The sequence below is a fragment of the Petaurus breviceps genome, unplaced genomic scaffold (assembly GCF_028583685.1).
Source record: "Petaurus breviceps papuanus isolate PSGF00001 unplaced genomic scaffold, PetGlider_PUasm1.0 446, whole genome shotgun sequence".
NCBI classification, from domain to species: domain Eukaryota; kingdom Metazoa; phylum Chordata; class Mammalia; order Diprotodontia; family Petauridae; genus Petaurus; species Petaurus breviceps.
The window spans coordinates 3,532,614-3,546,508 of NW_027186338.1; the positions used below are offsets into that span (position 1 = coordinate 3,532,614).

The following is a 13,895-nucleotide window of genomic DNA, read 5'->3' on the forward strand; positions in this document are numbered from 1 at the left end:
TCTTATCCCTTCCCATTCCAGCATCAGCCCCCACAGGGGGCTTCATCTGGGACCAAACTGACCTCCAGGCTTCTAGGAAAGAGCTGTCATTCACAGGGTTTCTGCTCAGCCCCAAACCCCATTTTTCCAGACCTTCCCTCAGGCTTTTCCTCCATGAGGACAGTTGTCCCCAATTTGTAGATGGGCAGACAGAGGCCTACAGTTGTGAAATCTTATCCTAGGTCACACACTGGTAAAGTTGGGATAAGAACCCAGGTGTCCTGCTTTCTCTGCAATGGGACATGTCTTCATTAGGTCACAGTGCTTGTGGTACAGCCAAATAGGGATATGGGAAGCAAGATGATGGGGGGAGGGGGGAGGGGAGAAGGAGACAAGAGGGCACAAGACCTGGGAGGGATTGGGGGGAAGGGGAAACAGTGGCAAAATCCCCTTTTCACTTGTCTCTTAGAACCTCTCAAAGGCAAAGCCATAATCCCAGCCTCTTGCCATTCCTACCCTTATCAAAAAGCCTCATAGTTCGAGGGCTGGACTTGGGAGTCTGGAAGACTTGAGTGTGAATCTTGCCACCTGACATTAAAATTTGTTTGACCTTGGATAAGCCACTTCCTTTAAGTGCCAACTACAATCCCACCTTCTACAGGAACCCTTACCCAACCCTTCTTGGTTCCAGCGCCTTCCCTCTGAGATTATTTCCCTTTGATCTTCTATGCACTAGCTTGGGCAGCTAGGTGCCACAGTGGATAAAGTTCTGGGCCTGGAGTCAAGACCTGAGTTCAAATCCAGCCTCAGACACTAACTAGCTGTGTGACCCTGACCAAGTCACTTAACCCTATTGGCCTCAGTTTCCTAATCAGTAAAATGAGCTGGAGAAGGAAATAGCAAACTACTCTAGTATCTTGGTCAAGGGAACTCCAAATGGGGTCATGAAGAGTCTGACACTGACTGAACAATCTCAAATAGCTTACCTGTGACTTTGGATATTGCCTCCCCCATCAGATTGTAACTTTCTTGACTGTCTTTTGCCTCTTTTGTGTCCCCAGTTCTTAGCACAGTGCCTGACACAGAGTAGGCACCTAAGAAATCTTATTGAATTGAATTAATATCTCTGAATCTATTTACTTATCTGTAAAATGGGCATAATGTTACATACAGTGCCTACCTCACTGGCTCTTTGTGGGACTGGAGTGAAATAAAGAATAAGGACTAGACTCCTGATGCCCTGGGTATAAGGAACTCCCAGCTGGAGAAGCTCCCTCCACCAATTTAGGCTGACACCTTGAAGCGACCTTCCCGAGGGTCATACAGCAAATGTGTCAGAGATGGGACTTGGACTCACTCAACCTGGTTTCAAGGCTGGTTTGCCACCCCCTCTATACCAAGGGTTCTTAACTTTTTTTGTTCCTTGAACCACTTCAACAAAATAATAATAATAATGATGATGATAGCAGCTAATACGTATATGGCATTTACTATGTGAAGACCCTCTGCTGAGTGCTTTCATTTGATTCTCATGACAACCCTGGGAGGTAGGTGCTATTATTATCCCCATTTTACAGATGAGGAAACTGAGGCAGATAAAGGCTAAGTGACTTGCCCAGAGTCCCACAGCTACTAAGTGTCTGAGGCTAGATTCAAACTCAGGTCTTCTGACTCCAGCCCCTCCACTGTGCCTTTAAAATGTGTTATAAACCTTCATATACAACTCATAATATTGTGTAATTATTTACTGCTTAAGGTTCCACGGAAGGATTTTTAGCACTGAATCCCTCAGACCATTGTCAAGAATCCCCAGGGGAACCCCTGCAAAATGGCGACCACCACTCTATGCCACACTGTCTTGACCAATGTACTTTTTTATTTTCAAATACTATATTCATGTTAATTGTCATAATTTCAACATTACAGATCTGTGTCCACCACAAAATCCACTCGGTCCAGGCAAGTGTGTTTCTCCATATAGATTTTTTTTTTTTGGTTTTTACTTCAATTTGAAGCAAACAGTAAAGCACAGAAATAAGACGCTTTGGCCATTAGAACAGGAGGAGGTCCAGGAGGAGCCATAGGAGCTCCTTCCCAGGCTAGCCCCACTCTCTAGGCTAGCCCCCTCTCCAGGCTAGCTTCCCTCTCCAGGCTAGCCCACTTCCCCCTTTTCTTCCCCAAGTCAGGCATCCAGTCACTCCTTCTGCCTTTAGGATCTGGAATGAATGAGCCCCCTGCCCTCTCCCACCCCCTCCACCTCCCTGAAAAGAAAAAACAATCCTTTTGCACCTCTCTTGTTGGCCACAAGAAGTTCCTGGGAGACATTTCATGTGTCTTGGTTTGGCTAAAAGAAAGTGAGGAAATGTCCTCTCCCAAGCCCCCAGTCCCCTCATCCCCCCAAGTGGGCAAGGAGCTGGAGCCCAAGCTTCCCAACCCCACAGAGATATGGGGGGAGGGGTGCTCACTGAGTTAGAAGGCCGAGCTTGGGGCAAATAGGAAGGGAGGTGTGTGGCAGGGAACAGGATCAAATACTCCCACCCTTTGACTGTCCCCATTGGTCTCCATTTGGGAATGCTTGTTTGTAGCCCAACCAAGGTGCTGGGAACTTGGGAGCCAAAGAAGACCTGGAGGAGGAACATTTAGGGCTCAGAATCCGGCTGTCCCTAGGAGCTGGCTCTCACAGCGGGATCCAGATGGAGTACCTGACTTCTGTGACTTGAGGTGGCTTGGGGGCTGGGGGCATGTTTCCAAATAAAAACTATGTGACATTCAAACAGATAAAAGTCGGTCAAATCTTTGGCAATGGCCCAAGAATTCTGGGCAAAGGAAAACCCTCCTGTCTTTTGTCTCCACTCTCCCCTGCCAAAAAGGGAAGGGAGAAAGGGACACATCAAACAGTTCCAGTGAGGCTTGGATGGAGTCAGGGAAGGAGGAGAAAAAAGGAGAAAGTGAGAGCTTTTCATGATCTCTCTCTCTGTCCAGTCCGTTGACAGTCTGAGCATGCATGTTCATCCCAGAGGAGGAGAGGTGGTTTGGAAGCTGTGAGCTACAGGTGGGCATCACCAGGTCAAGGTCATCTGTGCCCTTGGCATAAGTTGGAGAAGAGGCTCCTTAGCAGGGAGGGGTGGAGAATCCCCTCATATCCACATCACTCCTGAAAGAAATCACAAGCAATTAAACAGAGCAGAGTTTCTCAGTGCTAGAGGGGAAGGGTGGGCCCCCTAAGGATTTTCTACCCAGGAAGAATTTAATAATTAATTCTGAATTACTAAATGAATGTGTGAATGAATACAGAACTCAGTGGGGACCATCTGAGATGAGACCGCTACCCTTCTTGGAACACAGAATCTCCAGAGATCCAAAGAAACCCAGTAATCTAGTCCAACCCTTTCATTTTACAGATGAGGAAACTGAGGCCTAGTGAGATCAAGTAAATTGCCCAAGCTCCCAAAGATATCAGTCAGGATTCAAACCCAAGTCCTCTGCTATAAACTCTTATTTACTACAAATCCAAGAAACTTAACCCTCCTATTTCCTCTCTTGACATTATATTCTGTCCTCATTCAAATCACATCTAGAGAATCCTGGTCAATCCTGGGTGCTGTATTTTTAAAAGGACATTTTTGGGAGGATATTGAGAAGCTAGAGAGTATTTGGGGGATCATCAGAACCCCAGGGGACTAAAGATCATACCATTGGAGGACTGACTGAAAAACTGGGAAGGAACATTTAGCTTCTAGAAGAGAAGACTCAGAGAGAACATGGTATCAGTCCCCAAGTATTTGAGGGGCTGTCGTGTGGAAAAGGAAATCCATTTTTTTTTCTACATGGCCTCAGAGAGCAGAACTAGGAAGAAAGGATGGATGTTACAGAAGCAAATATATGCTTGATCCCAGGAAAAACCTTCCTAATTATTAGAGTGGAATGGAAGTGGATTGGGTTGGAGGAAGTAATGAGCTCCCCATCACTGAAGGGCTTCAAGAAGAAACTTGATTCCCATTTGCTCAGTACACTGGATGGAGAATTCTTGTTCAGCTCCGGGTTGTAATCATCTTAGAGGTTCTTCCAAACTCCGAGATTCTGGGATTCTGAGCTAGGGGTCAACCCTCTGATTCTGAAACTAAGCCAAGTAGCTCCTTCAGAATCAAACCCATGAACTTGACCCCATTGGGACCATGAGCTAAGAAGACCAAGACCCCAAAGATCCCTAAGACCCTGGCACACATCACTTGACACTAAAAACCTCTTGTAGTGGAGCTATAACTAGACATTTTTCCACCAGAGGCAAGTAAACACAAAAGAGACTGGTCATCTAACCAGGAAGGGACTCACCCGGGATGTGAGCCATTCTTAGAGGAAGAGTGGGTAGTTCATCTAGCTGCTCCCTAACTATTCTTGCTAACTAGGGGCTAAGCACAATTATTTCTAGGTTGTTAATGGAATGCAAACACAGTGGATCCTCTCTAAATTTTAGCACCCCAGGGTGAAGGTCCAGAGGCCCCATTCTAGTTAGAATTCTGCCTCCCAGCTCTAAGAATTCTTCCTTTTTGATCTCACCAGGGACGTACGAAATGGTCTGAGAAGGTTATGCTGGGAGTGGTTATCCTCTGATTTTCTAAGTTGGGGGGGGGGGAAGTAAGCACATCTTTTCTGAAATGCTTGCTTGGTGGAGAGAGAGGTCTGGGATCTAGCCCTGGGATTTCATGGGAAGGGCCAGACTTGTTGGGCAAAACAACCCACTTCCACAAAGCTGAAATACAGCAGTTTGCAAATAGCTTGGGTTTGTGCCTGGGATGAGATGGGGGTAAGAAGTGTCCAAAGAGAACAAATGATTCTTGGCAAAGAAGGGAAAGCTTTCTCCAATGAATAGTGGCTAAAATGGAAAGGAGAAAGAAAGAGGCTTGATGTGGTAAATATGGCTCTCTCATTTTCAGAGGCCACAGTGCTCTCTGGGACCCTCCAGGAATCTGCTTTTTGTTAGAGTTTGATGGAGGATTTAGGAACGGAAAGCAGGTCTGCTGGGATGAGAGGGGGAGGGGAGGCAGCAGGGGAGTAATTTACTGCCCTCATCTTTCCTGGTGGTCAAGCTACAGGAGTTGACTTCTCAAGAAGCCCGCCTGTCAATTTAGGGGAGATGGGGAGGCAGCTGCAGGATTATCTCTGCAGCACCCTTTGCTGGACTGGCCACAGGCACACAGAGAGAATGGGCCCTTTGTCTTGGGCCTTCCCTCTCATGGGGTCAAAGAATTAGAGCTAGGAAGACCTGAGAGGTTACCAAATTCATCCAGATGGATTGGGGTGTGGAGAGACTAGAGGCTGGGAGACCAATTTGAAGGCTATTGCAATTGTCTAGGTGTGAAGAAATCCGGGACCTGTACCAAGGAAGCAGCTGTGAGTGGGGAGAGAAGAGACGTACAGAAGGAAGAAAGAACATTTAGCAACAGACTAAATGATGACCTTGGCGACAACCAACTTCCCCAGTCTGACTGTGAATTTCTCCCTTTTACCTATACTGTGGGCCATTTAAATTAGTCCTCTTGGGGTTCTTCATTTCTCATCTCCAGGCTTTTGTCTTGGCTGTCTCCCACACCTGGTATGCACTCTCCTCACCTCCAACCCTTGGAATGCCTGGCTTCCTTCAAGGATTTCATGCTCCCTTCTATAGGATACCTATCCTGATCCTTATAGCTACTAATGCCTCCCTGCCCCACCCCCAAAATAAGTCTGTGTCTATTTTGCATACATTTTTATAAATACATGCTTCTTCCTTTAGCTGTATTGTAAGCTCCTTGAGGGCAGGGCTTATCTTACTGTATCTCCAGGGTCTAATATTGAGCCTGGCACATGGTAGGTACTTAAACAAATGCTTATGAATTGATTGAATACAAATCCCTCATTTTACAGATGAGGAAAAACATGGGCCCAGAGAGAGTATACCAAATGCCCAAGGACACACAGGCAACCTAAGCTGGCACCTAAACTCAGATCCTGACTTCTATCCCCCTGAACCATCTCTATAGGTTAGGATGGAAACAGCCACAGGGTTTCATAGATGAAGAGATCTAGGCTTGAGTCCCAGCTCTGACATTTATGAAATGTGGGAAGCTGGGTAAATCACATAACTCTTCTGAGCTTAGGTGACCACATCTGTAAAATGGGTATTATAATAGTGCCTGACCTCCTTTCTAGAAGCAGCTAGATGGATCATGGGGGTGTGTGACAGCCCTGAAGTTACCTCCTCAGATACTCGCTAGCTGTGTGACCTTGGACAAGTCACTTAACCTCTTTCTGTCTCAGTTTCCTAAACTGTAAAATGGAATAATAACAATCCCTATCTCAGCAGGTGCTCAGTCCCAGTAATGCAGCAGACCCAGAGTTCCATATATAACTCAACCTTAGACTAAAGAAAGGTCCTGGAAAGAGTACAGGGTAAGAAGTCAGGGGACCTGAGTTTGAATCCCACCTTAGTGCCAGAAATCCCAGGAATACCTGACCTGTAACTTCTTCTACCCTTGTCTCCAAATACTCCAGAATAGGAGTATGTTTTCTAGACGTTAATTGTAAGGGAAAACAGCATATAGAGGTTCAGGTACAGATATCAAGGTAAACTCAAGATCAGATAAGGGACATTAAAAGAATCCTGTGCTAAGAACCCAGTCTGGCCCACGATCCTCCTGGCTTCAGCGCCTCAGGACAAGGGACTGGCTCTCCTCTGCCCTGCTGATCTGGGGTTGACCCACAAGGCTCTCTGGTCCAAGTTCATTTTTCCCACGCCAGGTTCATTCTTACACACTCAGGATTTTGTAATCACCCAAGTGACTTAATTGACCAATGAGATAGAATAATGTGGATTCACAGTTTCATGAATGCAGATAGAATGTTTATTTTAAGCAGTGCCTTGCTTAATGGGAAGAAGAGGGTCAGCTCTAGATCTGGTTTCATTAATGAATGTTGAGAACTCCCAGGAGCAGAAACTTCTTCCCAGATCTGGATTTACAGCTCAGAAAAGCTTAATTGACTTGCTCATGGCCATATAGTCATACAGGGGCAGGTAGGTGGCATGGTGAATAGAGTACCAAACCTTGAGCCAGGAAGACCTGAGTCTTCCAATATGGCCTCAGACACTTACTAGCTGGGTGACCCTGGCCAAGTCATTTCACCTTGTTTGCCTCAGTTTCCTCATCTGTAAAATGAGCTGGAGAAGGCAATGGCCAACCACTCCAGTATCTTTGTCAAGAAACCCCCAAACAGGGTCAAGAAAAGTTAGACAGGACTGAAATGACTGAACGACAACATATAGCCAGTCCGTGCCAGAAGGAAGTCTTCCCAGCCCTCTCACCTCCAACTCTATCTCTCATTCACAGAGTAGGCACTTAACTGTTGAACAATGGCCCTCAATGCCTTAATGATTAATAAGGGTATTTCAGGCACTGCAGTGGGTTTTGTTTTGCCTTTTTTTTTAAACCAAGGACTAACTTTTCCAATGCCTCTCACATCATATTTCTTCTAAGATGGGCAGCCACCTACTCCGTCTATGGGGTGGCTCCTTCCTGCACCTCTGCTACTTTCCCAGCAAGGGGCAGAAGCAAGAAGGGCCCTGAAGACATTCTTCCCACCTGGTGTGAGGTTCTCACCTAGGTTTGGAGCTTAACTCACCGAGTTCAAAGAGCCCCAAGAATGAGCGCAATATTAGAAGCGCGCCTAGGCAGAGCCACCTCCCCCCACCAAAAAAGGAGATGTACCAACAGGGCTGAAGGGGAGGGAGAGGGACAACCCCATGGATGCTGAGAGGGGCTTGGGCTACACTGCCCCTAGGGGCAAGCACACAGTGTTCCCAGCCTTCCAGCCATCCTGCAGGGATGGCCCAAGGCTGACCCTCAAGCTATAATTGGAAATCTTTCTATGAGGATGTTCTGGGTGCTGGCTCAGTCTAGTCAAAGCTTTCCTCTGCCCCCCAGGCATCTCACCTAACCTTGGGCATTGATTTCATTCTTCACATTTATTAAGCCCTTAAGAATTGCCTGGCCCCAAGGTAGTCCTGGGGCATACAAAGACAAAAGGGAAACCGGCTCTTAGAGCTTCTTGTCTAGACTATTGTGAAAGCCTCCTAATTGGTCTTTGAAATTGCCTCAAGCCTCTTCTATTGCTAAGTGATCTTCCACACCAAAAATGATGGTAAAGCACACATTGCCCCCTCTCCTCCAGTCTCATTCTCCTTCCCCCACTTGGTCTGCTGCAGCTCCCTATGGCCTGTAGGAGTAAGCTTCTGGGCTCTTCAGTAGATGGGGGGGAAAGAGAGAGAAAGAGAGGGAGAGGGGGGAAGAGACAGAGACAGAGAGAGGAAGGGAGGGAGGGTCAGAGGGAGGGAGAGAGAAGAGGGAAGAAGAGAGTAGCGGGAGAGAAAGAAAGGAAGGATGGAAGAAGGAAGGAGGGAAGGAGAAGGGGAAGAAGAAACTGACAGAATATGGAATGTTCCACCCAGCAGGGTGGGCTTTGAAATTGTCCTGATCCCTAGCCTGGCACTCCCGGCCCTCCACCGCTCCTCATCGCGTGGCAGGGAGCGAGCTCGTGGGCGGCTTTGGAGGGGTCAGAGGCAGCCCCTAACCCAGCTGTGATGAGGGGGGGGTTTGGAGCACGAGGGCCTAAAAAGCCCCCAGGTAGCCTCGGCTGGCCCCCTTGCTGGGCCGGGGGAACTGTGTGGGCCAAGGGCCTTTCCCCGCTGAGGTTCGTTCCTGCTTCCTCCGAACCAGTACTGAATCCCTGGGTCCATGGGTCTCCCTGGGTCCGCGGCGCCGGAGATCTGCCACAGCCCAGGGGACTGGCTCTGTAAGGCTTCCCACCTGCTGTCCAACTCCTTTGATGCTTTCCAGATGACTGTATTTGTAATAAGAGAGTTCCTTTAAAAGCAACACCTGTCCGGCCCCGACCGACTGGGACCCACGTTCCCTCACACTGTACCTGACATCCAGGCGGGGAGAAGCGTTGTCCAGCGACTGCGGAGGGAGGAAGAGGAAGCCGGCCACAGGGACTAAGAAGCAGTCTGGCGCCTGGCTACCGCGCTTTTCTCAACCCTTCATCAGCTAACCTTCAGAAAAAACTAACCTTTGCAGATAGAAATCCTTCCAAAAGCATAGTGCACGCCGCCAGGCTTTCTTAAAGAGAAGCCTTGGATCTAATTTAATCTTCTAGAACGCAGAACCCAAATTAAGAATTTCAATGATTATACTCAGGTCTAACAAATCAGCTGCTAGAGGGCGCAGCATATATAGAGAGAGTGAGCGAGGGGCCGCAGACCCTCAACTATATGACCCTAGGCAAGGCAACTAAGGGCTCTCAGCCTCAGTTTCCTTATTTGTAAAATGGGAATCATGGCACCTACCTCCCAGCCTTGTTGTGAGTACCAAATGAGATAATGCATGTAAAGGAGCATTTGGCAAACCTTAGAATTCTATTCAAATGTCTGTTATTAATATTATTATTATACGGAATGGCCTGATTGCTAACTTTTTTGAGTTCTAGTATCTTCTTTATAGTTTTTACTTTCTCCTTAGATGTCATTTCTTCCTGAGATTAGTGGGCCTTCCTCTAACACAGTGATTCTTTTACACACACACACATTTTTTTCACAAAAATTTTTTTGATTTCCAAATTCTCTCTCTCCCATCTATCCTCCAACCCTAGAGAAAGCAAGAAATGTAGCACAGTGATTCTTTTTTTTTTTGTTTTGAAGGGGGAAGGCAGGGCAATTGAGGTTAAGTGACTTGTCAAAGGTCGAACTGCTTGTAAGTGTTAAGTGTCTGAGGCTGGATTTGAACTCAGCTCCTGAGGTGCTCTATTCACTGCACCACCTAGCCACCCCTAAGTGATTCTTAAGCTGGGGTCCATGAACTTTAAAAAATATATTCTTTGTTAACTATATAAAGTAATTGGTTACTTTTCTAATCCTATTTATTTATGCATTTGAAAATATTGAGCAGTACATAGATTTCAACAGACTGAAAAGGGGATCAGGACACATACAAAAAGGTTAAAACCCCCTGTTCTGGCTGGCCTTGCCTAGCTTTCAAATTCTAATCTTCCCACAACTAATGAGTGTCTGAGACAGATTTGAACTCAGGGAAATGAGTCTTCCTGAGTCCAGGTCCAGCACTCTATACACCACCCACTTAGTTGCCCCAGACAACAAGGGAAGTGACCGGGTGAGGCCCTACCCCCTTTACTGGAGTCTGGGCCATTCCTTTTGTTAAAGCACTTGGTGATTTGGAATAATGGAGCAAACTGTGGGTGTACCCTGGGTACATCTTGGTGATGGGCCCAGGAGGGATGTGAGCGAACCTACAGTGCTATAGAAGGGGGGGGGTGCTTTTGCTCTCCCTCTTCTTTTTTGTTTGTAGAACATGTGCTTTCTCTCCTCCCTCCCCTTCTTCCCCCCCCCACAGACACAGACACACAGACACACACACACACACACACACACAGACACCCCTTGATGGATAGGGTGTAAATGGTCACCGTTCACAGGTGAGCAGGTGTTTAGCTAGGTGAGCTTGACCTCTGGGCTTGGACTTCTGGCTGCCTCTTCTGCTCTGTGTATCTTTCCCTGAGCAAAGGTGGCTAAACAATAACCCTGAGATGGGTGTTTCTAGCCTTGGAGGCAGCCAGGTGAGTACAAGAGGTCAGGAGCTATTTGCTGACTCAGTCAGTGCCAGCTGCACTCTGGGAGATGTCCCCCATGGCTATTTTAATGCCTCTTGGAGGAGAAGGCGATCACCAACAGAGGGGAGTGCCCAGCCCCTGGCACAGTTTGCCACAAGACAGAACCTGAAGGAGATTGTGCTGAGCTGAGTTGAAGGTGAAATGCCCATTCAGCATCCAGCAAACTACTTTATGTTCTGATGTCTTAGTATCAGTTTCCTGGGAGACTTTTTAAGAATAGTTCTAAGTTACTTCATGTATTGGTCAATGCAAGCTTGTGACTGTTTTGTATTCTAAGCCTTTCTTTGATACTGGGAAAAAACAAATAGCTGTCCTCTCCCCGATCTACATTGTAGATTCAGGGCCTTTCTGCACTCTTTCGGGACATTCTAGACATGAGCTAAACCTACATGGTGTCATTTTCCCTAAGGATACTGAGTGGGAACATGAGGACCAATGAGTGAGAGAAAAGACTCTGGTTCATCTCTTCTGGGTCCAGGTTCTTCAAGAAGGAAGGAAGTAAAGAAGATAGGGAAGGAGAGAGAAGGAGAGAGGGAGGAAGGAGAGAAGGAAGTGTTTATTTAGTGTTCCCTATTTGCTGGACACTGTGCTAAGCACTTTACAAATATCATCTCATTTGATCTTCACAACAAACCTGGAAGGTAGGTGCTATTATGATCCCCATTTTGGAGCTGAGGAAACTGTGGCAGACAGAGGTTAAGTGACTTGCTCAAGGTCACACAACTTAGTGTCTGAGGTGGATTTGAACTCAGGACCCCCTGACTTCAAAAGCAGCTAGATGGTACCATGGATAGAGTACCATCCTGGAATCTGGAAGACTCATCTTCCTGAATTTAAATCTGGCCTCAGACACTCACTAGCTGTGTGACCCTGGATAAGTCACGTTTAACCCTGCCTCTCTGCAATTCCCACCTCCCCTCTAGGGCCAAGCTGAACAAAGCTAATCCCCCTTACACACACCAGCCTTTCCAGTACTTGAAGTCAGTTATCGTGTTTTCTGACTTCTCTTTCCCAGGTTAAATGTCTCCCTTATCTTCACCCTCTTTTCATGTAGAATGAATCTTCCTTGTTCAAACAAGCAAGCATTTTAAGGACCAGCAATGAATCCCAGCAAAGACAAAAATGAACCCACCCCCTGCCCTCAGGCAGCTCACACTCTATTAGGGGAAGGCAGCATATGTATATGTAAATATGTGTGTAGGGGTTTTCTCAGTAGAGATACTGAAGTGGTTTGCCATTTCCTTCTCCAGCCCATTTTACAGATGAGGACACTGAGGCAAACCAGGTGAAGTGACTTGCCCAGGGTCACATAGCTAATAAGTTTCTGAGACCAGATTTGAACTCTGGGAGATGGCTCTTCCGGGATTCTGGCCTGCTGCTCTGTGCATTATGGCGCCACCTAGTGGCTCCTTAGATAACATAAAAGAGCTCCTATTTGAGAGGCAGGCAGTAGGGACTGGATCCTGGAGGGAGCTCCCTCCACCAGTGTAGGTGGGCACTTTTCCGTGTAATGTTCAGTCAGAGTTGCCTAGAGCACTGAGAGGTGAAGCAATGCTTGTATTGGATCCTAGAAGTAACAGTCAACAAGGATTTATTAAGCACCTACTATTTGCCCAACCTTGTGCTAAGCCTAGAGACACAAAGTCCAAACAAAAACCAGCCACAACAAAAGCAGCCCCTGCCCTCCGGGAGCTCACGTTCTAATTCAGACAGAGTGACTTGGTGGGACCAGCTGCCATGTGGAGGAAGAGCTGCTTGCCTCTTTCTGGAAGGTCTCCAGTTTCTCAGTGCCCTTCCTCAGTTCGGGTTCTCAGCACTGAACTCAATAATCTAGACAGTCATCTGAGCAGGACCCTTCTCGAACTCAGCTCCCCACACTGGTCCTATCACCTCTCCCCCTCAGGAGAGGGAGCCTATCTAAGGAACACTTGTCCAGATCCTGTAGGGGAAGGGGAACCCAGGCACTTTGGACAGATGAGATGAATGTCCCTGATATTTGGATAATTATAAATATTTAGCCTTTCTTGGACTGCTGCTCATTCCAACTGGAACCCAAAAGCAAAACAGAAGAGAGGAAAGAAGGAAAAATGAAGTGTTGGAGGCTGAGCAAAGTACAGATGAAATGCAAATAGGTCCTCCAAATCCCCATGCTTTGGGCTGTAAAAAGCTGACCACCCACTAGCTAACTTTATGATCGACTTTTTCCACAGCTGGACTGGAGTGGCTGCCCTGTAATGGAGGGAGGGAGGAGAGGGGATCAGGAGAAAAGGTAGGGAAGAGGAAGGACTGGAAGAGAAAAACAGAAAAGCTCCGGGTGACATTCAGGGTCTCCTGTCATTATCTGACACATGAAAACATTCCTTACTTCCTCTCTTCCCCCTGCACCCCCAGCCTCAGGGGGCCTGAGATCCTTCTCACTGTCAGACACCACACACAAAAGAAATTTCAGCTCCAGAAAGGAGTTTCTGTCCATTTCAGATGTTAAATAAGGTGGGAAAATGAGGACAGGACCCCCAGAGTTAAGTGCACTCTAGACAGCCCTGGAGTATTGGGGCCGGTGGGGAAGAGGGAGGAAATTGAAGTCGCCATTTGTTCTATTCCTTCATCCCCTCTGGCCTTCCAGCCACTCTCCCAGGCAGCAGACTTGACCCCAAAGAGGGTCTTCACTTGATGAAGAAGTCGACAAACGCTCCCCAGAACACCCCGATTCCTCACACCAACAAACATACCTCAGAGGGCTCTCCCATTAGCCAAGTCTCGAGAAAGACTGCACTCCAAGGTATGCTTCCATAGGCTAAGCTAAGCTGCCCACAGAACCGGGGGGGTGGATGGAGGGGTGGGGGCGGGGGTGGGGCGCTATTAACGAGAATTTGGGCTCAGGCTGCTTTCTGATGAACTGACAAGGTCTCTATATCATTCTCCCCTGGACTCCCTCCCTGACTCTCCCCAGCCCTTCTGCACTGTAACAGCTTTATGCTCTGGGTTTATTTAGGGTGACGGATATAATTACTTTCTGCTGCCGTGTTATTCTTTTTTAAAATCTAAAAATCAATCAGGCCCTCTCCACACTCGGCCCTCCCCAGTGGCGCCGTTGCATCTGCTCCTTCTCCAGACCGGACTACATCCCTTCCAAGCGTCCCCAGCCCGAGTGAGTGTTCAAGGGAGCCAAAGGCCACAGGGAGCACTAAAGAGGGCCTTTA

At 47.4% G+C, this 13,895-nt stretch overlaps 1 protein-coding gene across 2 annotated transcripts in view; it reads right to left on the minus strand.

The window, feature by feature from the left end:
* Positions 1–1,837: 1,837 nt before the first annotated feature.
* Positions 1,838–13,895, minus strand: part of ATOH8 (atonal bHLH transcription factor 8) — a 41,996-nt gene continuing 29,938 nt past the window's right edge. For both annotated transcript variants that reach the window (XM_069101076.1, XM_069101075.1), the window contains one exon: positions 1,838–3,133. In XM_069101076.1, the coding sequence (XP_068957177.1) occupies positions 3,128–3,133 (6 nt within the window). In that variant the 3' untranslated portion in view covers positions 1,838–3,127. The remainder of the gene's footprint in view (positions 3,134–13,895) is intronic.